This window comes from Triturus cristatus, chromosome 4_1 (genome assembly GCF_964204655.1).
Source record: "Triturus cristatus chromosome 4_1, aTriCri1.1, whole genome shotgun sequence".
Taxonomy (NCBI): Eukaryota; Metazoa; Chordata; class Amphibia; order Caudata; family Salamandridae; genus Triturus; species Triturus cristatus.
Genome location: NC_140585.1, coordinates 6,217,578 through 6,240,776, shown reverse-complemented (window position 1 = coordinate 6,240,776; position 23,199 = coordinate 6,217,578). Strand labels below are relative to the sequence as shown.

At 51.1% G+C, this 23,199-nt stretch overlaps 1 protein-coding gene across 2 annotated transcripts in view; it reads left to right on the top strand.

Annotated features, from left to right (window-relative positions):
• LOC146839266 (E3 ubiquitin-protein ligase TRIM11-like) overlaps positions 1-23,199 on the top strand; it is a 342,111-nt gene that overhangs the window by 45,233 nt on the left and 273,679 nt on the right. The window contains exon 2 of one of the 2 annotated variants that reach the window (XM_085651306.1): positions 7,738-7,833. The exons of the other annotated variant lie outside the window; for it this stretch is intronic. Coding sequence (XP_085507432.1) covers positions 7,738-7,833 — 96 coding nt within the window. The remainder of the gene's footprint in view (positions 1-7,737; positions 7,834-23,199) is intronic. 2 annotated transcript variants of the gene reach the window in all.

Here is a 23,199-nt window from a genome sequence, read left to right as displayed (position 1 = left end):
TTCCAGGGACCCCACCCGATCGAAAGAGTCCTGAATCCTACGGATCTTGTCCACAAAGAAGTCAGCAAGCTGCTTGATCCACTCCTCAGTATGGGAGTGAACCCTAGCGGCCGCCACCGGCTCTACGAATTCCTTCACAATTCGGAATAGTTCCCGGCTCGTGTTATCAGCCTGGTCTATTCTATGCTCGAAGTAGATCTTTTTAGCTTCGGCAATCTGTCTGTGATAGGATTTTATCGCACCCCTGTACTTAAGTTTCTCCTCAGGCGCATATCTGCGCCGCCAGAGCCTTTCAGATCTTTTGCAGTCCTGGCGCGCTTTTCGCAGAGTAGCAGTGAACCAAGGAGCGGAATCCTGGCAGGGGGCTGTCCTGACCGGTTTCCGAGGGGCAAGCTCCTCGAATCTTGTCCGAAGCCAGTCCTGGACTAGCGGCAGGTCGACTTCTAAGTTCCCAGTCGTAATGCAAGGATGTGCATGGAGTGCGTCAGCGAGCATATCAGCTGACACCAGGTGAAAGGCTCTAGCTTGACGTGACCCGTCCTTATGAGCTCTTTGACTCGTCTGGTGCTCAGCTAACAACACGAAATTAATTAAATAATGGTCGGACCATAGAACCGGCAAAGGGGAGGACACCTTAATTGGCACAGTGGAAAAGATTAAATCCAACGTATGCCCTTTCACGTGCGTTGGACTATCGATGAAAGAGGTCAGTCCGAGCATCTCGCTAATGTCCCGTAATTTAGATGCATCGGCGTCAGTTGTCGAGTCCATGTGCAGATTTAAGTCGCCCAGCAGTACACAGTGTGCCGAGCGCACACAGGGTACTGACAGTGCCACCTGTAAATCCTCGAAAAACGAGCCTAGAGGCCCTGGAGGTCTATAGATCAAAATTCCTGTGCAGGTATGTGAAGCCGACAGCTGGAGACTAAAGCCCAGAGCTTCACAACCAGCGATATTATCTACAGGATAAGAGGTGCAGACAAGGGACTTGTCAACAACTAAGGCCACCCCACCACCTCTGCCTCCAGTTCTATCCCTCCTTAAGATGGTGAAGTTGGGGGGAAGGGCACTAGCGATGTCAGGTTCCGAGCCAGCCCCCAACCAAGTCTCTGTCAAAAAAAGACAGGAGATTTTCGAGAGCGTAAGGAGGTCCCAAATTTCCATGGAATGACGCGCCAAGGATCTGGTATTTAACAAGGCACACTGACATTCCAAGGGGAGGGAGAGGGGAGCGCGAGATGGAGATGATATGGGACGCCAAGAACATCCAGGGCACCCTTTAGCCAGGTGTCGACCACCAGGGAAAAGACAAATACAACCGCTCTTGGGGGGACGGAGCGCACATAAAGCGGCCGCACTATACCTAATCATCCTACACACCTACCCAAGATGCCAGAGTCCCGCCTCGGCCGCCTCCGAGACGCTGACGAGCGCAGACGGGCAGGACTCTGGCACGACTCAGGCGCAGGGATGGCGCAACCGCTGCGCGTCACCGCTGCGCTAGTCTGGCGAGCTTTAAATAGCGTCGTCTCGGCGTCCCAGGTGACCTGGACGCTCAAAGATGGCGGTCGCACTACTCCCCACTCCAAGATGGCGCTCAGCCCAAACCCTCCCGGTAACCCGGATCCGCCCAACAGCGGTGGAGTTCACCAAAGTTAGAGTGCAAGTAAGGGCCAGAAATGGTTTAGAGGCAGGGAAGCAGGCTAAAAAGTAAAAGAAACAAAATCCAAAAAACGAAGGTTTTTTTAAAAATACAGAGCAAACAAGCGCGCGACCAGCGCGGTCCTAAGCGAGGTGCCAAGAGAGATCTTGGCCACAGGAACCCAAAGCAGGCTCACCTTGCAGCTGGCTCGCCCTAAATAGCGTCGTCTCGGCGTCCCAGGTGACCTGGACGCTCAAAGATGGTGGTCGCACTACTCCCCACTCCAAGATGGCGCTCAGCCCAAACCCTCCCGGTAACCCGGATCCGCCCAACAGCGGTGGAGTTCACCAAAGTTAGAGTGCAAGTAAGGGCCAGAAATGGTTTAGAGGCAGGGAAGCAGGCTAAAAAGTAAAAGAAACAAAATCCAAAAAACGAAGGTTTTTTTAAAAATACAGAGCAAACAAGCGCGCGACCAGCGCGGTCCTAAGCGAGGTGCCAAGAGAGATCTTGGCCACAGGAACCCAAAGGTGTCATACGAATTGGAATACGAACCCCTCGCCAGTTCTGGCGACGGGGTTAGCGTTCCCCCCTTTTAGAGGGTCACGACATGGAAGAAACCTTGAACCCCGGTTAAAGTTGACTCAATCCTCAGCATCACAAAATGGATGCTGCCACCAGACACAAGTCTGACCTCCTGCTGCTGGGAGACCTTCCAGCGGGGGGAGCTTGGACAAAGGGTTTCCTGTCGAGGGCGGTGTTAGCACCATCCCAGACAGGGTTTGTGTATCCCAGGTAGGCAGGGCTGAAAGGAAGGTGATTGCCAGTGGCACCCCGGTGCTCACTGTGCATAGCCCGGCTCAAACCAGTTTCGGGGGCACACCAGCCCCTGAGCTGGGGCGAAGCCGGACAAAGGAGAGGGGTGTAACCACCCCCCTCCTGGCTCCACCCATAGGTAGAACCTAGTCACGGGCCAGCCCCTTTTCTTAGAATAAAGGTAGGAGCGAGCCCCCTTCCCAAATTGGATAATTCGGAATCTTGAACTACTTTCCACGAAAGGAACTCTTGACTATTTCTGAAGACTCTCCCTTGTGGCTAAGGAGTAGCCACCCTGCACCAGCAGGCACCACCTAAGCGCTTGCGGTTTGCTGTAAGTCTCTCCTACGGATCAAGACTGCCCAGCTCGACGAGACCCGAGTTCCCTGCCATCTCTGACCTTTTACCTCCCTCATCAGCCCAGCTGAGAGCCGTAGGTGTGACGAGACTTGCGGGACCGGCCATCTTCAGAACCTGCACGACGCTTATCTAGCACGCCCACCGAGGGACCCTCGAGTGAGTGCACCTAGGGTTTGAGAAGCCCTAACCTTGAGCAGCTCCAGCACCGAAGTCTGCCTCCCCAGCATCCACGAGATCTGCGTGGGGGCCCTTCCGCTCCTTGCTGTTCACCGCGTTGTTCGACCACTTGCCGACCGGCTTGTGGCCCTCTTCACGACGCACCACGATTGTTTCATCACTAGTCTGGTTGCTCCAGACTGGCTCTTGCTCCCCTTCAACAGAGGAGTACCACGGACCCTCCTGGTCCACTCCAGATGCCATCTTGACTCCACCGCGTGGGTTTGCCACTGCCAAGATCCGCTGCCCCATTCCTGGGCCCAGCATCATCGACAGCAGATACCTTCGTGGGACAGCTCGCCCTCCATCCTGGTCGCCGCCGCGCCTCCTGGTCCGAGGAACAGCCGAGTCCGACGTCATCCACTCACCTGGTCGAGGTGACTTCAGCCGGTACCCTCCTGGTGCCCACACGATCGCTGGCTAGCGGTTGAGAACTGAGTCCCCTCTGCTTTCAGGTTTCCTTCAACACCGATCCAGGCTTGGATCTCGCTGAACATCGACACTGGTCGCCTGCCAGCAACTCTTCTTTCAGACTCCTGAGACTACAACGAGGACTTCCGACATCTTGCCGAACCTTCCACCGCCGCAGCCTCTGGGCTAGGTAACTCGAGCATTTCGGTGCTCCATCGCAGGTTCGCTTTACAAGTGTCCAGTTCCTTTTTCGTTTAGTCCCACTGATCGGATCACTCCGGAATCAGTAGCTTTAGACTTTCTAACTTCTCCCCTTCCACTTGCAGTGTAATGGTTTCGTGCCCTCGGGCATTTGTGTAAATTGTGCAACCAGAAGTATTTTGCTAAGAGTTTTGTATTGTGCTTAGCTCCCTGACTCATAAAGAGCCAGGGTAGTCTTGTTATAAATAAATATCCTTTATTTTCATAACAACTTGTGTGGTGTCCTTTCACTTGGTGTTCAAGGGGTATATGTGATGGTAAACAGCTGGCTTAACACGCCCTCTAGAGTTTAGCCTAAGACTGCTCGTATCCACGCTACTAGGATAGCTGGTCTATAAGGTTGACTTACAACCAATCATCAATAAGGGTTGTTTGGAATGATACACAGTGATCACTAGAATAGTGAGCACTACATATCAGGCCAACTTCTCACAGTGATGAACTGACCAGCCTTGGGCAGGGCCAGGCACACACACCTGCTCAGAGCCAGGATACTCTCGTGGGTGATGAACTGACCAGCCTTGGGCAGGGCCAGGCACACACACCTGCTCAGCACCAGGATACTCTCCTGGGTGATGAACTGACCAGCCTTGGGCAGCGCCAGGCACACGCACCTGCTCAGTCAGGATACTCTCGTGGGTGATGAACTGACCAGCCTTGGGCAGCGCCAGGCACACGCACCTGCTCAACACCAGGATACTCTCTTGGGTGATGAACTGACCAGCCTTGGGCAGGGCCAGGCACACACACCTGCTCAGAGCCAGGATACTCTCTTGGGTGATGAACTGACCAGCCTTGGGCAGGGCCAGGCACACACACCTGCTCAGAGCCAGGATACTCTCTTGGGTGATGAACTGACCAGCCTTGGGCAGGGCCAGGCACACACACCTGCTCAGAGCCAGGATACTCTCTTGGGTGATGAACTGACCAGCCTTGGGCAGCGTCAGACACACACACCTGCTCAGAGCCAGGATACTCTCTTGGGTGATGAACTGACCAGCCTTGGGTAGGGCCAGGCACACACACCTGCTCAGAGCCAGGATACTCTCGTGGGTGATGAACTGACCAGCCTTGGGCAGGGCCAGGCACACACACCTGCTCAGAGCCAGGATACCCTTGCGGGTAATAGAGCGATTAACAAATAGACAGATCATAAATCACGCCTAGTTGTGTGATGTAACCATGAACTCTCAACCTAGTATGAGATTCATCCAGGGCTTTGTCGTTTACATGTTTGGCATGCTTAACTTTGAAAAGATTAAAAACCTTAGTAACTTTGTAACACAACTAATATTTATTTAAATGAGCAGCTAAATTCTGATGAATAGCAGCCGTAGACAGACCCTAGACTCTTCTAAGCGCCGAGAGTTTACATGAAAGGTAAATGAAATGCCGCAAAGCTTGACAGCCCTGCAGGGCCCGGAAAGCAAGCAATAAACAACACCGGTGAAACCAGGCGCTACAGAGCCAATCAAGCGGCCTTCTTAAAAGTGAAACCACCTCTTGTTAATTAGCACGTTTCTGTGCATGAGTTGGTGAATGTGAGAATAAGTCATGCTGTGTAAGGACAGAGGACACAGTGTGGGGTCACACTCCTGGCACAGTGAGCCCCTCGAGGAGCCTCCTGAGAGCACAAGGTGTGTTTTGTGGTAGGTTTCTTTCAGGTGAATGGTTTTCAAGTTAACCATTTGTCTACTGTGGTGCAGTGGGTGAATGACTGCCTGTGGGTGAATGACTGCCTGTGGGTGAATGACTGCCTGTGGGTGAATGACTGTCTGTGGGTGAATGACTGTCTGTGGGTGCATGACTGTCTGGGGGTGCATGACTGTCTGGGGGTGCATGACTGTCTGGGGGTGAATGACTGTCTGTGGGTGCATGACTGTCTGTGGGTGCATGACTGTCTGTGGGTGCATGACTGTCTGTGGGTGCATGACTGTCTGTGGGTGCATGACTGTCTGTGGGTGCATGACTGTCAGTTGGTGAGTCAGTGGGTGAATGACTGTGGGTGAATGACTGTCTGTGGGTGAATGACTGTCTGTGGGTGAATGACTGTCTGTGGGTGCATGACTGTCTGTGGGTGCATGACTGTCTGTGGGTGCATGACTGTCTGTGGGTGCATGACTGTCTGTGGGTGAGTCAGTGGGAGTATGACTGTCGGTGGGAGTATGACTGTCGGTGGGAGTATGACTGTCGGTGGGAGTATGACTGTCGGTGGGAGTATGACTGTCTGTGGGAGTATGACTGTCTGTGGGAGTATGACTGTCTGTGGGAGTATGACTGTCAGTGGGTGAGTCAGTGGGCGAATGACTGTCTGTGGGAGTATGGCTGTCTGTGGGAGTATGGCTGTCTGTGGGAGTATGGCTGTCTGTGGGAGTATGGCTGTCTGTGGGAGTATGACTGTCTGTGGGAGAGTCAGTGGGTGAATGGCTGTCAGTGGGTGGATGGCTGTCAGTGCAGTGGGTGGATGGCTGTCAGTGCAGTGGGTGGATGGCTGTCAGTGGGTGGATGGCTGTCAGTGGGTGGATGGCTGTCAGTGGGTGGATGGCTGTCAGTGGGTGAATGGCTGTCAGTGGGTGAATGGCTGTGGGAGTATGACTGTCTGTGGGAGTATGACTGTCTGTGGGAGTATGACTGTCTGTGGGTGAATGGCTGTGGGAGTATGACTGTCTGTGGGTGAATGGATGTCTGTGGGTGAATGGCTGTCTGTGGGTGAATGACTGTCTGTGGGTGAATGACTGTCTGTGGGTGAATGGCTGTCTGTGGGTGAATGGCTGTCTGTGGGTGAATGGCTGTCTGTGGGTGAATGAATGGCTGTCTGTGGGTGAATGAATGGCTGTCTGTGGGTGAATGAATGGCTGTCTGTGGGTGAATGAATGGCTGTCTGTGGGTGAATGAATGGCTGTCTGTGGGTGAATGAATGGCTGTCTGTGGGTGAATGGCTGTCTGTGGGTGAATGGCTGTCTGTGGGTGAATGAATGGCTGTCTGTGGGTGAATGAATGGCTGTCTGTGGGTGAATGAATGGCTGTCTGTGGGTGAATGAATGGCTGTCTGTGGGTGAATGAATGGCTGTCTGTGGGTGAATGAATGGCTGTCTGTGGGTGCATGACTGTCTGGGGGTGCATGACTGTCTGGGGGTGCATGACTGTCTGTGGGTGCATGGCTGTGGGTGAGTCAGTGGGTGCATGACTGTCTGTGGGTGCATGACTGTCAGTGGGTGAGTCAGTGGGTGAATGACTGTCTGTGGGAATATGACTGTCTGTGGGAATATGACTGTCTGTGGGAATATGACTGTCTGTGGGAATATGACTGTCTGTGGGTGTCTGTGGGAGTATGGCTGTCTGTGGGAGTATGGCTGTCTGTGGGAGTATGGCTGTCTGTGGGTGAATGGCTGTCTGTGGGTGAATGGCTGTCTGTGGGTGAATGGCTGTCTGTGGGTGAATGGCTGTCTGTGGGAGTATGGCTGTCTGTGGGAGTATGGCTGTCTGTGGGAGTATGGCTGTCTGTGGGTGAATGGCTGTCTGTGGGTGAATGGCTGTCTGTGGTTGAATGACTGTTTGTGGGTGAGTCAGTGGGTGAATGACTGTCTGTGGGTGAATGACTGTCTGTGGGTGAATGACTGTCTGTGGGTGAATGACTGTCTGTGGGTGAATGACTGTCTGTGGGTGAATGACTGTCTGTGGGAATATGACTGTCTGTGGGTGATTGGCTGTCTGTGGGTGAATGGCTGTCTGTGGGTGAATGGCTGTCTGTGGGTGAATGGCTGTCTGTGGGTGAATGACTGTCTGTGGGTGAATAAGTAGCTCGGAGGAAGAGGTTCATGGGGTTGTGGTGAAGGTGGCATGGTTATGTCTGAGGCACTTGGACCCTCATGGTTCTGGGGCGGACTCTAGACAGGTGCTGTGTAATATCCTGGGAGGTGTCAGGGTGTGCTTCATTGGTCATTGAAACAATCACATTTTCGATGATTAATTAATGATTGATGAATGTTCATTGGATCATTCATTTGTAACACTGTATGTGTTTATATTTTGAGGTTTCTCTTAAGAACATCCTGCCGAAGCTGAAAGGTGCGCTGGCGACGCTTCAGAACTGGAGAAGCGAGAGGGAAGCGACCTTTACCGAGTGGGAGGTGAGAGGACTCAGAATGGTTATTGTTAAACTGCAGCGCCTTGCATTTAGGGTGGGTCTGCAAAATGCAATTATTAAAAACCAGCTCGGATCGTGAGCAGAGGTCGAACTCTGGAAACCATCTTTGATACAAATGTCTTTCTTTTCAGGCCCTCGCAAAGTTGACATAAAACCACCAGACAAATGCGTGTTCCTTTCCACGGCTCAAAGTCCAGCTGCTTTTGTAACACAAGGCTTGCTCAAGAACCACATTCAGACAGTACATGATGCCAGCTTCGCCACCAGAGCTTGGGCGCACAATATGTGGAAATAGCGCTGTCTACGTGCACTTCACTAGACCAGATGTTGCAAAGTCACCTCTGTAGAAATTACTCTTACTGGTCGTTGCATTAGATTAGACAGTCCTAAAATGTCACTCAAAAGGATCATGTGGGTAGCAACGAGTCACGGCACCTCAGCCCAGGCAGGTGTCACACAGCGTTGGCTGCCTCTGATAGGCCTAGTGTTCTATACTTGTGTAACTTGCTGAGGCTACTGATGGGCAGGAGCCGTCCCCTTTGCTTATTTTCTTAAGAAGTGTCATAATCCCATACTTTTGGCATGAATAGTGACTTGTAGTTTTCACCAATAATTAGCTCTGGAAGACTCCACCTTGTTGGACACTCTGCGACAGGCTGACTGTCTCCGTGCTGCACGTATTTGTATTATCTTGTCTTCTATAATACATTTTCTATATCATATGTGCTGATTGCTATTATTTTAATTAGGCTTCCACATAACAAGCATTGGCAAACAGGCAAGCACAGCACACACTTTTATACCAAAATGGAGAAGTTTCTAGACTAGGGTCTTACGCAGGAGTCCAAGCAAGTCACCTTCCGAAGTCTCTACAAAAAGCAAGGCCCTACACGTACCAAGATACAAACAACTTTACGCTGCCAAGTGACCGCTCAGGGCAACTGGTCTACTAAGGACGCCATGGCTTGTCATACGTTAAAGTTGGCATGACTTTCATGTCACCAACCCCCTTCTGTGCTGCTCACAAGCCATACATTAGCTTCTAGGCCACAGCTTTCCAAACTTTTCATGTTGGTGACACACTTTTTGGAGATGTGTCATTTTGGGACACAGTAAGGCAGTTTAGCAAGCGAGCGTAGCAAGTGAGCCTGAACCACTTAAGAGGGGTTCGGGGAGGTTCTCCCCCAGAAGAAAATTTTGAAATAAAAGTAGGCAAATGGTGCATTTTCAAGCAAATTTGAGACTATGAGGTTGAACACAGGCCCCTGCAGCGGATGCCTTTGTCCACTGTGCTACCAGACCCGGCATACACACATCTCTCGCTCTCTCGCTCTCTCGCTCTCTCGCTCTCTCGCTCTCTCGCTCTCTCGCTCTCTCGCTCTCTCGCTCTCTCGCTCTCTCGCTCTCTCGCTCTCTGTCTCTCTCTCTGTCTCTCTCTCTGTCTCTCTCTCTGTCTCTCTCTCTGTCTCTCTCTCTGTCTCTCTCTCTGTCTCTCTCTCTGTCTTCCTACCTCCCAGTCCCCCTCCCTCTGTCTGTTTCCCTCTGTCTTCCTACCTCCCTGTCCCCCTCCCTCTGTCTGTCTGTCTCCCTCTGTCTGTTTCCCTCTGTCTGTCTGTCTCCCTCTGTCTGTCTCCCTCGGTCTGTCTGTCTCCCTCGGTCTGTCTGTCTCCCTCGGTCTGTCTGTCTCCCTCGGTCTGTCTGTCTCCCTCGGTCTGTCTGTCTCCCTCGGTCTGTCTGTCTCCCTCGGTCTGTCTGTCTCCCTCGGTCTGTCTGTCTCCCTCTGTCTGTCTCCCTCTGTCTGTCTCCCTCTGTCTGTCTCCCTCTGTCTGTCTCCCTCTGTCTGTCTCCCTCTGTCTGCCTCCCTCGGTCTGTCTGTCTCCCTCGGTCTGTCTGTCTCCCTCGGTCGGTCTGTCTGTCTGTCTCCCTCGGTCGGTCTGTCTGTCTGTCTCCCTCGGTCTGTCTGTCTGTCTGTCTCCCTCGGTCTGTCTGTCTCCCTCTGTCTGTCTGTCTCCCTCTGTCTGTCTGTCTCCCTCTGTCTGTCTGTCTCCCTCTGTCTGTCTGTCTCCCTCTGTCTGTCTGTCTCCCTCTGTCTGTCTGTCTCCCTCTGTCTGTCTGTCTCCCTCTGTCTGTCTGTCTCCCTCTGTCTGTCTGTCTCCCTCTGTCTGTCTGTCTCCCTCTCTCTGTCTGTCTCCCTCTGTCTGTCTGTCTCCCTCTGTCTGTCTCCCTCTGTCTGTCTCCCTCTGTCTGTCTCCCTCTGTCTGTCTCCCTCCCTCTCTCTCCCTCTGTCTGTCTCCCTCCCTCCCTCTGTCTGTCTGTCTCCCTCCCTCTGTCTGTCTCCCTCCCTCTCTCTGTCTGTCTGTCTCCCTCCCTCTCTCTGTCTGTCTGTCTCCCTCCCTCTCTCTGTCTGTCTCCCTCCCTCCCTCCCTCTGTCTGTCTGTCTCCCTCCCTCTGTCTGTCTGTCTGTCTCCCTCCCTCTGTCTGTCTGTCTGTCTCCCTCCCTCTGTCTGTCTGTCTCCCTCCCGCTGTCTGTCTGTCTCCCTCCCTCTGTCTGTCTCCCTCCCTCTGTCTGTCTCCCTCCCTCTGTCTGTCTCCCTCCCTCCCTCCCTCTGTCTGTCTGTCTGTCTCCCTCCTTCCCTCTGTCTGTCTGTCTGTCTGTCTGTCTCCCTCCCTCTGTCTGTCTGTCTCCCTCCCTCCCTCCCTCCCTCTGTCTCCCTCCCTCCCTCCCTCTGTCTGTCTCCCTCCCTCCCTCCCTCTGTCTGTCTCCCTCCCTCCCTCCCTCTGTCTGTCTCCCTCCCTCTGTCTGTCTCCCTCCCTCCCTCCCTCTGTCTCCCTCCCTCCCTCCCTCTGTCTGTCTCCCTCCCTCCCTCCGTCTGTCTCCCTCCCTCCCTCTGTCTGTCTGTCTCCCTCCCTCCCTCTGTCTGTCTGTCTCCCTCCCTCCCTCTGTCTGTCTGTCTCCCTCCCTCCCTCTGTCTGTCTGTCTCCCTCCCTCCCTCTGTCTGTCTCCCTCCCTCCCTCTGTCTGTCTCCCTCCCTCCCTCTGTCTGTCTCCCTCCCTCCCTCTGTCTGTCTCCCTCCCTCCCTCTGTCTGTCTCCCTCCCTCCCTCTCTCTGTCTCCCTCGCTCTCTGTCTCCCTCTCTCTCTGTCTCCCTCTCTCTCTGTCTGTCGCCCTCTGTCTCCCTCTCTGTCTCCCTCTGTCTCTGTCTCTCTCCATCTCCCTCTCTGTCTCTCTCTCTGCCTCTCTGTCTCTCTGTCCCTGTCTCTGTCTGTCCCTGTATGTTGCCGTCTCCCTCCCTCTCTCTGTCTCTCCCTCCCTCTGTCTCCCTCCCTCCTCCCTCTGTCTCCCTCCCTCCCTCTGCCTGTCTCCCTCTGTCTGTCTCCCTCTCCCTCCCTCTGTCTGTCTCCCTCTCCCTCCCTCTGTCTACCCGGACTCCCTCCCTCTGTTTCCCTCTATCTGTCTCCCTCCCTCCCTCCCTCCCTCTGTCTGTCTCCCTCCCTCCCTCTTGCTGTCTCCCTCCCTCCCTCTATCTGTCTCCCTCCCTCCCTCTATCTGTCTCCCTCCCTCCCTCTGTTGCCCTCCTCCCTCTGTCTGTCGCCCTCTGTCTCCCTCTCTGTCCCTCTGTCTCTGCCCCTCTGACTCTGTCCCTCTCTCCCTCCCTCTCTCTCTCTGTCTCCCTCTCTGTCTGTCTCCCTCTCTGTCTCTGTCTCTCTGCCTCTGTCTGTCCCTGCCTCTATCTGTCCCTGTATGTCGCCGTCTCCCTCCCTCTGTCTCCCTCAGTCTCCCTCACTCTCTCTGTGTCTCTCTCTCTGTCTCTCTCTCTCTGTCTCTCTCTCTCTGTCTCTCCCTCCCTCTCCCTCCCTCTCTCTCCCTCTGTCTCCCTCTATCTATCTCCCTCCCTCTGTCTCCATCCCTCTGTCCCCCTCTCTCCTTCTCCGTCCCTCTGTCTCCCTCTCCCTCTGTCTCCCTCTCCCTCTGTCTCCCTCTCCCTCTCCCTCCCTCTCCCTCTGTCCCCCTCTCCCTCTGTCTCCCTCCCTCTGTCTCCCTCTCACTCCCTCTGTCTATCCTGGACTCCCTCCCTCTGTCTCCCTCTCTCTCTGTCTTCCACGTTTTCCCTCGGTCTCCCTCTCTCTCTGTCTTCCACGTTTTCCCTCTGTCTCCCTCTCTCTCTGTCTTCCACGTTTTCCCTCTGTGTCCCTCTTCTTCCCTCTGTCTTCCTCCCTCTATCTCCCTCTGTCTGTCACCCTCTGTCACCTCACCCCAGCTTCCCAGGCACACACACAGCTGCACCAGAGTGCTTCGCAGGTCTTTAAAAGACCATTTACTGGGAGACGTTATGCAATAGATGAGGCATAGTGAAAACAAAGCTTTCAAAGGAATGCCTCTTAATTAGCAGCAGTTATGTGCTAAGTGCCCGTTAATACCAGTGTAATTTCGCGACACACCCACCATTTGCAGGCGACACAGTACTGTGTCGGGACACACGGTTTGGAAAGTTCTGTTCTAGGCACTGCATAGTCATCTTATTAATAAATGTTTCTGCTTCAGCTCATGGCATAAGTTTATTCCTTTTATTTTTTTATTTTTTTTCAGAGTTTTAAACTTGACCCGAATCCGAATCGGGTATCGGAGCGCTTTACATAGCACCAGTTATGTTACATGAGGACACTAATTAATTTTTTGTTAGGCACGGGGAGATTAAGTGATTTTCCCAGAATCACAGGCTGTTCAGCGTAATTACCGAGAGTCGAACACATTTCCCCAGATTCGAGGTTGAGCACTGTTAGACCTGGCACCATTGGCGTGGGTCTCCCTTCCATCTTTCGCTTTTGTCTCCTCTGTGTTTGCTGGTGTTAGATGCTCTGGGCGCTGTGCCACTGCCTTTCAGTGCCACAGCGCGAATGCTCCCTATTGTAAATTGGCTGTATGAATTGGTATTCCCGTAATTGGCTCATTTGATTGACCTGTTAGTCCCTAGTATAGTGCACCGTGCGTGCCCAGGGCTGGTATACCAAATGCTGCTGGTGGGCCTGAAGCGCTGATTGCGCCACCCACAGAAGCAGCTTGTAAAATGTATCTCAGACCTGCCATTGCAGAGTCTGTGTGCAGTCCAGAACTGCCATCTTGACTGCGAAGTGAACCCACTTCCCAGTCCCTAAACCTTCCCTTGGCATCGTGTAAGTTGCCCCTATGGCAGGGTGCATTGTATGTGAAAGGTAGGACATGCCGTGGTATGTGTAGCATGTCCTGATAGTGAATTACACCCAATTTCGTTTTTCACTATTGCAAGGCTATCTGTTCCCATTGGCCAGAATGGGCAGTTTGATTATTACATCCTATATTCCTAACTGACCCAAGGAACATGAAGGGAAGTCGAATTTAGTATGCCTGAGCTCAGAATATTAAAGTACGTCTCTTAGTGAAGATCATTTTTATATTCTGTATTTGAAAATATCACTTTTAGAAAGTAGGTATTTTCTTGCCTAAGCCTTCCAGTGTGCTCTGCTGTTGTGTATTGGCTGTCTGGTTTTGGAGGGACAGGGCAGGCTGAGTCAGACCTGGGTTGAATAGAGAGATCTGCATTGGAGTATGGGGAGAGGTAGCTCCTTGCCCTGAATAGGGCTGTGTCTTGCAAGGTGAATGCTGGCTCCGCCTCCTACTGTGCGTCTGATGGCAGACCCCCTCTTTCTGAAAGGAAGGCTGCAGCTTTGTAAACAGAGTGCTCCAGGACTGCACAGAACTGGTTCTGGCTGGTTTCAGTGACATGTGACTTTTGAGAACAAAGACTTTTGGGTATGAGTATCTGTGCTGAAACCCGTACAATTTGTATTACTTCTGGATGTCAAGACGAACCTCTGTCCGTGTAACCAGGGAAACTGAAGGAGTTTTGTACTGCCCCTGAGCCAGAGTGCTGTTTTCTGGGGTTGGCCTGCAGTGGTTACCATCGGACTTGAAGAGAGGTGAAAGGACTTTGAGCTTTCATCAATCTTGCTGAAGCAATTACCCAAGGGCTTAAATTGAGCTTGCCTTCTGCCGAAGTCTCAGGACCACAAGACTTCACCCACTAGCCTTCCGAATTCCGTTGGGAGGAATTCTATTTGCAGGTGAGGCTCCTGTCGAGTGTCCCAGGGCTTCTGGGTTACTGCCAGAGAATGCAGGCTAAGAATCGTCGTGATCGCATTTGCGGGCCGCTGCAACTGAGAGCTGTTGCTGCTGAGCGCCTGCCTGTCCTCGCATCAAGAAACCATCGCTATCCCTCGGTTGTGGGCCACCGCCACTGAGAGCGACATCCCGAAGTTCTGCGATGTGCTGCTGAGTGTCCGCATACCCTTCGTATCAATAACTCATTGCTATCACTTGCTTGTGGGCCGCTGCCACTGAGAGTGACATCCCGAAGCTCCGCGTTGTGCCGCTGAGTGCCTGTATCCACTGCTCATCGAGGAATCATCGTCATCACCCGTGGGGGCCGCTGCAGCTGGGAGCTGTTGATGCTGAGTGCCCGCCTTTCACCCCGTCCGAGAGTCGTCGTAATCGCACGCTGTGGGCCGCTACAGCCAGGAGCGGCATTCCGAAGCTCCGCGCTGCGCCTCTGAGTGCCCGCCCTTTTCATCACGCCTGAGAGTCATCGCCGTCGCATGGTGGTGTGGGCAGCTGCAGCTGAGAGCTGTGGCAGCTGAGTGCCCGCATTTCATCACTTCATCTTCTTCACGAGGTTGTGCATTGTGGCGCCTTAAACTCAAGTACATTGTGCATATCGGGTTGCATAGACCCCTGCCTTGAGCGGAACTAGTTTTGAGTGACTTTGCAGCATTTTGAGAATATTCCTATTTACTTGTATTGTGGATTTTTGTCGTTTTGGTTCTTGTGCTAAGCCTATATATAAACCCTTATTTTTATAATTCCTGTGTGGTGTCCGTTTGTAGTGTTTCCACTGCGTTACTGTGTATGGTCATAAATGCTTCACACACTGCCTCTGAGATAAGCCTGTCTGCTTGTGCTACGTTACCACAGGGTTGAGCAGGGTGTAGCCCCCTTACTCTGACTTAGAAGCAAGGGTCCCTATTTGGTCATTGGCGCGCTCATTGCCAACTAGAGACCCCCATTTCTATAGGGCACCCTAGCTGTTAGGCCAACTCCTCTCCGCTTCATCGCTAGAACAACATTAAAGGGATAGGGCAGCCTTTTTTGGATTCTGACACAGAATCCCAACTTGGAAAGCAAAGGGAAAAAAAATAGTAGCAGGTTGTATATGGCCAAACTGCAACAGTGTGGCTCACTAGGTAGAGGCGGCAGACCCGTAAGCAGAGAATCGGCCATGGACCAGGGTTTAATTCCCGACGCGGCAGGGTCGTGGACCAGGGTCAAAACGGACTTGATAATTCTCGCCTCGGTACCTACTCTAACCAGGAACACACTCGGCAACTCTGGGCATTAAGCTTGCCTCATCTCTACAACGGCCCCCCACAGACGCCGGGGATGCCTGGTTTCACCTTGGAGATACCCAGAAAGGGACCATCTCACAGGAATAGCCAGGACGGGTTCCCCAGCGGTCTACAGCGCCGGGACGCCCCGTTGCTGGGGTAGCTGTGCGCTTTACAAGTCTACAACATTTACATTTACAACATTTACAGCACCATTCCCCCATCTCCACCAAACTTGTCAACACTACTCCGGAGCATCTTCAACAGCACGCGGGGCCCGGCCTGCTAATCCAAAGCACCGGCAGCAACTTGGGACCAGAACGGAATCTTATGAAACAGCCTGTGTACTAAGAGGTCACATCACCTGCACCTCTGCCTTAATATTCATGAGTTAGGCCACACATTGCTACTTACTGTGATTGGTGGCCCTCACAGGGATGTTGGCCTGAGAGCTCAGCAGACCACCATGTCTGTGATAGCCTTCAATAAAGTATACTTTTTTCTGATGCATTTAAAAACAAGCATTGGCATAGCCAATAGGTCTTGCCTTTGGAACCTTATAAGTGTTTATCCATGCAACCCTTGATGTTGTTGCACCAAGGATATTGTGCTGGAGAACTAAACACTTATAAGGTCCCAAAGGTGAGACCTATTGGCTACGCCAATGCTTTTCTAGTATAGGCACTAGAGCCGTGATAAAAGAGGTCGTCATCGCTGATAAAGACATGGCTTAATTGAGCAGCGCTGGATTGAATACCAGAATAAGCCCTGGCAAACATTTTGAAACCAGCCCTGGGGAAGATTCTGTCTCGAAAAACTTGAAGGAAAAAAATGCGCCCAAACAGCCTATGTTTGAGCACAATTTGTTAAATGCATTCGTTAAAATGTATGGAAATTACTGGTAGTGCTGAAGCTGAGTTTAAGATATATTCCATTAATTTGAGGCTGGCCACATTATCCTAGAGCAATTTTTCACCAAAGCAAAAAATTATCTATAAACCCATAAAGAAAGTGTGCGGCAGGTGGAGAAAACAAATACAAAGCAGGTGCATCTTTGTGTAATGGAAGGGGTTGTGTCTGTCTGAAAAAAGGCACCTCATTAGTTAATTGGTCCACCAGAATTTAATGCCAAGGAGACTGGCATTAGTTTAACATTCTGTGGCAAATGATATTGCCCATCGTAGTGCATGTCCCCATTGAGTCTATCAAAAGTGATGTGGTTACTTCCAGGGCTGGATCATGGGAGCCTGCACCAACCTCCGTGTGCACCCCACCGGGATATGCCTGAATGGCCTGTTTGGTCCAAAGCAGAGGACAGGGATCATGCAGGTGGCAATGGAACATCCCTGCCATATTAGCTTGTGAGGCAGCTGCGGCCAGCCAGAGTAAAGGACTCCCTCATAATGGTCTTTCGAAGGATTATCCAAACCCTGCAAAGCCCACCAGGGATAAGGTCGATCCCTGTCAGGACAGTAGATCAGGAGAGCGGTCTGGGGTTTGCAGCCAGAGCGGTGTTGTGTTAAGTGGATGATCCTCTTTACGAAGCTTTGTGTGCGGAGATCTGCCCAGGTATTTATGGGATGAAGCGTCCTGTACAACGGTTAGCCGCTGAGAGTAAAGGATCAAGCACCCTTACCTTTGCTATCGGTGAGGCCTGCTACCAGTGGCCAAAGGACTGCCTGATGTGCCAGAGAAATCTGCTTCCTTGATCTTGGATCAGAACTGCGATACTGAGAGGAAACGTTGTGATGACTACGGTCAGCGATCGGGGAGAAAGCATCGCCTTAGGAAGCTGTTAACCCTCATTAATGGACCAGAGCAGTGCCTGGGGAAATCTCTGGTTAAGTGAGGAAACACTTATACGTTGTCATGGTGCGATCTCTATAAATGGCTCATTCAGAATATACTTTGGGGTGGGACAACACCAAACAACCCCTGGAAAACCAACAACTCACACCCACCTGCTTGCCGCTTCGTGGACGGTGCCGGATCCGGGTCTTGTGCTGATGAGAATATGATTAAAGGTTCAGCTCAACAAGTACAGCTCAGCTCAGCCGTGGTTTACCAAAGTCTAGTGCGCCTTGATGACGAAAGTAGCAAGAAATACGAGCAAAAAGGTGACGAAGAGGGCAGAGCGAGTGAGTGGCTGGGACGTGTGGGCGAGGAGAGAGAGGGAGATGAGGTAGGGAGCAGAAGGTGAGCCCGCGAGTGGTGCGCACACGCGCATGCTTGGGAGAGCAGTCTGCTCATTTTCAAGCACTGCACTCGTGCTTGTGGCGCGCCGCTGCTCGCTCCCGCAAGGTGGTTGCCACCACAAGCACGAGTGCAGTGCTTGAAAATGAGCAGAGCGACGGCATGCAAGCTGCGTAGACGAGACCTAAAGAAAGGGCTTGATTCACAAAAGTAAAATTTTGTGTAAGTTCACAATTTGTTTTCTATTCACAAACTCGAGTTTATAATAAGTTTATAACTGTGGAGTCTGTGCTTTCAGGGTGGAGAACTCCACACAATAATATCTTTTTGTGTGGCGCTCTCCGCTCCAACTGCGGAGTCCCTGCAGTTGTAAACTTAAATTTAACTGGGAATTCATGAATTGCAAAACAATAGTAAAGTTACATAAAAGTGTAAGTTTGCCTTTGTGAATCGAGCCGAAAGTTTTCATCATACAGAAAGGTAAAGGGACCCCTTCGGCAAATGGCCAACCACCCCACCTCAGAGATGAGTCATTTGTTCATGATTTGCGACCGCATTTAGGTAGCAAAAGATTGATACTTTAGTATTTTGAAAGGACGCTTACAACATGCCCTGTCCAAATATCGATGCCCTGACATCTTCCACTTTTTTTTTATTCTGATGAAAATTAGAAAGATCCTGCCTTTCATCCCAGTAAATTCTCAACTACTGGTCATATCAGCTTTGAAATTGACAAGATTAGATTACTGTAATGGGCCTATACCTTAACCTGCGGGCCCGAAACCTTAGGAAACGTCAGGTACTGCAAAACGCTGCCTTCAGAGTTCTCTTCCGAACCCCTAAGTACGTAGCAGTTAGGAAAACAATGAAACAACTACACTGGCTACCGGTGAAGGAGAGGATGCAATTCAAAGCTCTCTGCATCGTGTACATAGCACTGCACAAGCAAGGACCACAAGAATTTAACCAGAAATTCAGATGGTACACACCTAGTAGATCACTTAGATCTTCTAACTCCAGACACTCATACACCCACTTACAGATTCACTCAGACACTCATACACCCACTTACACACTCATATAGTCACTTCCACACTCTGTCACAGACCTTCTCAGAGACTTATCAACTCAGTCACTCATACAATCAGAAACTCACACACCCACTCACAAACTCATTCAGATATACACACACACTCACTCACCCACTCAAGGCTCATGCATCTACTCACAGACCCACCCAGACACTCACCCTACCAGTCACAGATCCACTTAGACACTCATGCATGCACCCATTCACTCACCCACTCAGAGACTTATAGTCTCATTCACAGACACATTGAGACCCTCATATACCCACTCACAAATCCACTCAGACACTCATAGATCCAATCACAGACCCACTCAGACACTATACACACCCATACAGTTACTCACACATCCACTCATAGACCCACTCAGAGACTTATGCACCCAGTCAGTTATACACTCAGACTCATGTACCCACTCACAGTCACACTCAGAGACCCACGCACCCGCTTACAGAACCACTCAGACATTCACACTGCCAGTGATATACCCACTGGGAGACTTATGCACTCAGTCACAGACACACTCCGACACTCATTGTTAGAAATGGGAGCCTCTAGTTGGCAGAGGTAGGTGCCTTTGTCCAAGTAGGGACCCTTCTTCCTCGTCAGGGTAAGGGAGTTACACTCCTAAAATAACCCCTATTCACTCTCTTGGTAGCAGTCAGGCTCATCTCAGAGGCAGTGTGTAAAAAAATTGCACATAACCAACAATAATATATTGAAGACAGTACAAAAGGACACCACACCAGTTTAGAAAAATATCCAATATCTTTATATATCCAAAACAAGACCAAAACGATAAGAGTCCGACATACAGTACTTAAAAATATGTACTTCGTAGAAACATCTCAAAAACACAGTTATTCCGAGTTGGTAGCTCCGTCTGAGGGCTACCGTGACACTGAAAAGAACAGAATCCAACTGTTCTGTTTGACCGCATTGGTCGGGGGTGTCGGCAGACTCGTAAACAGTCCCTTGTACTGCGGCCGACACGTTGGTGCGGGCCGGTCATGGCAACTGTCGTAGTCGCAATGTGAAGCGTAGTGGTGCAGCATGCGGTGCATGCAGCGGCTTGGTGACGGTGGTCCAGGGGCGTCTGTGAGACCAGGGCTGTGGTGCGGAGTGATGCGTTGCTCGTTGCAGTGCTGACAGACACGGTGCAGGCAAAAGAGCCAGTTGTAGGGAACTGGTGATGGTCGGTCTGGACTGCGGTGTGGGACGGGCGGTGTTTCAATTAGACTTAAGAGCAGTGCCCCCAAGCCACGATGTGGTCACAATTGTCAAAGTCAGAAGGCAGTGTTGGCATCGGTGAGACCAGTGTGGCGAAGTGAAACACGGCAGTGCAGAGTGCGGTGCCAACAGGTCACGGTGCAAGCAGTGGCTCGGTGGTGGTGGCGTCTGTTGAACGTCGTCAGTCTATGTTTATTTCTCCTCCTTCTTTCCTCTTTCCAAGTATAGAAGGAGGAAAAAGCCTCTGGATTTTTTAAATTGTTTATGTGCAGAAAGGTACCACCTCAAAACTATCCAGGTTGAACAGCGGTAACTATAAAAATAAAAACTGTACAGTATGCCACTGGAGTCTACGCCACCACAGTGCACGCAACTGCACTCTAAACCACTGCAGTCAACGCCACTGCACTCTACGTCACTGCATTCTATGCAACTGCACTGTGAACAACAGTGCCCTCAGCCACTACACTGTATGTCACTGCACTGTGAGCCACTGGACTGTACACCACTGGAATGTACACCACTGCAGTATGCCATTGCACTCTACGCCATTGCAGTCTATGCCACTGTACTCTATGCCACTCTACTGTACGACACTCAAAGCTACTGTACTCTACTCCATTCTATGCGACTCTACTCTGAACCACTCTGTTCTATGCCACAGCACTGTACCCCAGGGTACTATACTCTACCCCATTTCATTCTACGCCACTCTTTTGCATGTCACTGTACTCTATGCCACTCTAATCTACCCCCACTTCACTAAACCCCGCTTCACTCTACTCCAATTCACTCTGCACACTCTAGTATATGCCACTGTATTCTACTCCACTATATTCTATGCCACTGTCCTTTATGTCACTCCAAGTCACTGTGTTCTATTCCACTCCTCATCACTGTATCCTACTCCACTGCGCTCTACACCAATGCACATTACTCTGCACCTCTGCACTCTACGCCACTTTACTGGGTGCCACTCTACTCTACCCCACTTCACTCTATCCCACAAGTTGGGAGAGAGCACACTACTTCTTATCCCAGCACGGTTCACCCCATTGCATTCTGGTTAATGAATGAATGAATGAAAGAAAAGGGGTTTTCTAAAGCGCGGCTGCTGCCCTAAGGCGTCCAGGCGCTAATAGAGAGGATAGTGCTTATGAGGAGAGCAGTAAGGAGTTAGCAGTTGTTAAATAAGAATGTTTTAAGCTCCTTTCGAAAGGATGACAGATTCGGGTTCGATCTAAGATGTGGGTGAAGAGAATTCCACGTCTTTGCAGCATTAAGCGTGAAAGACCTTCCTCCTGCTCTTGACCTCTTGAACCGGGGCGTTGCTGCTAGAAATGCGTGAGTGGATCGGAGTTGTTTACCGGGGAAATAGGGGGAGAGCAGGGAATGATTGATTTTTGGGCCAGTTCTCCAGTAGGCTTGGTGGGATATGCACATGGCTTTAGATTTTACTCGCTCCCTAAAAGGGAGCCAGTGTAAAGTCCTCAGCCCGGGCACCGCTGATACTCTGCGTGCAATCTGCAACAGCGTACGTGCTGCGCAGTTCTGGATCCTCTGGAGTTTTTGCAGCACATATTCCGGCGCCCCTAGATAGAGGGCGTTATTGAAATCGAGTCGGGATTGAATAAGGCCTTGAATAACAATTTGTTTGGCTTCAAAAGGCAAGAATGGCAGGATTTTTCTCAGGGTCCTAATAATCCCGAAACAGGTTGCAGATGTTTTTGTAGCTTGGGTGTTAAGGGTTAAGGACTTGTCAAGCCAAACCCCCAAGCTTTTGATGTTATCTTTCGGACTTGGGGGTGAGCCTAAGGTAGTGGGCCATAGGCGATCAATGGTGGACAAAGCTGGAGGGCCAAGCACCATGAGCTCAGTCTTTGTTTTTCTGTGCAAGGGAGACCACTAGCTGAGTATCATTCGCGTAAGTGACGATCTTAATGCCATAAGGACGGATGATCTCAGCCAGCGGCCTCATATACACGTTAAACAGTGTGAGGCTCAGCGATGAGCCCTGCGGCACCCCACAATCCAAAGGCTTACTTGTGGAGATAGCATCTCCGTCAAAGACTTGGAAGGTCCTTTCGCTCGGAAAGGATCCTAGCCAGGCCAGAGCATCTCCCGATACTCCTAGGTCGCATAATCGGCCCAGCAGAGTTTTATGACATACTGTGTCAAACGCAGCGCTCAGATCGAGGAGGATGACTGCCACTGACCCCCCTCGATCCAAGATCTGCCTAGTTTCTTCTATCACAGCTAACAAAGCTGTTTCCGTCCCATGTTTGGGGTGGAACCCTGTCTGTGAGGCATCAAGTAGGTTGTTAGATTCGAGGAACCCCGTGAGATGGAGGTTAACGTGTCTTTCAAGAATCTTGCTCACCCAGGGCAGAAGGGAAATGGGCCGATAGTTATTATAATTGTTGGGGTCTAGATTGGGCTTTTTCAAAAGTCCTCTCACCATAGCTTGCTTCCAAGATGGTGGCACACTTCCTTTTGTCAAGGAGTTATTCAGCAACTCCAAGAGGGTAGGGAGAATAACTTTGCTGGCAGTGGTCATAGTGCGGGGTGGGGCTGGATCATTTGGAGAGCCTGACTTCACCTGTTGTGTCATGGATTCTAGTGACTCTATGTCCAATAGGGGAAAATGATCTAAAGCAGTTTGTATGCGACCCTCCTCCCTAGCGGAGGGCTGAGGTTCAACCCTGGAAGATTCCGGGGTTGAGACTGTAAATGTTCCATAAATTTTGTTTATTTTCTGATAAAAAAATTCCGCTAGGTCATTACAGCGTGTAGTGGGGTCGTCATTTGGGACTACAGGAGGGGGGAGCTTGATGAGGCTTTTAACTATTTGGTAAATCTCTCTTGGTTTGGATCTAGCCTTCATAATTTTGCCGGAAAAGTAAGAGGATTGTGCCGTTTTTATTTCAGCTTTATAGGCTTTGATGGCTTCCCTATACTTGACTTTATCTGTGGTGGCAAACCCCAGACTCCACTTCCTCTCAAGTTGCCTGCAGAGTCGTTTTTTCCCCCTCAGTTCATCTGAGTACCACGGGGCTGTTTCCCGGGGTCTCTTTAGGGTGACTTTGCGAATGGGAAGTATGGAGTCAATGGATTTCCGGATCCAATTATCAAATTCCCTGCTGTCTGCTGAGAGGTTCTGAGAAAATGAGGGTTTTGAGGCTGCCAGGGACCTAGTCCACTGTTCTAATGGGAGCCTGGACCAGTTTCTCATATTGCGTGGGAGGGGAGTGCAGGATATAGGTTTGTGTATGGACCAGGTGAGAGAGATAAGAAAGTGATCAGTTCATGGGAGAGGGGTGATGGGGCCTACCCTGAGGTTATCACAGTTGCTAAATACAGGGTCCAGCAAATGTCCTTTGTTGTGAGTAGAGGTTCGGACCAATTGCTCTAATTGCACTGCGG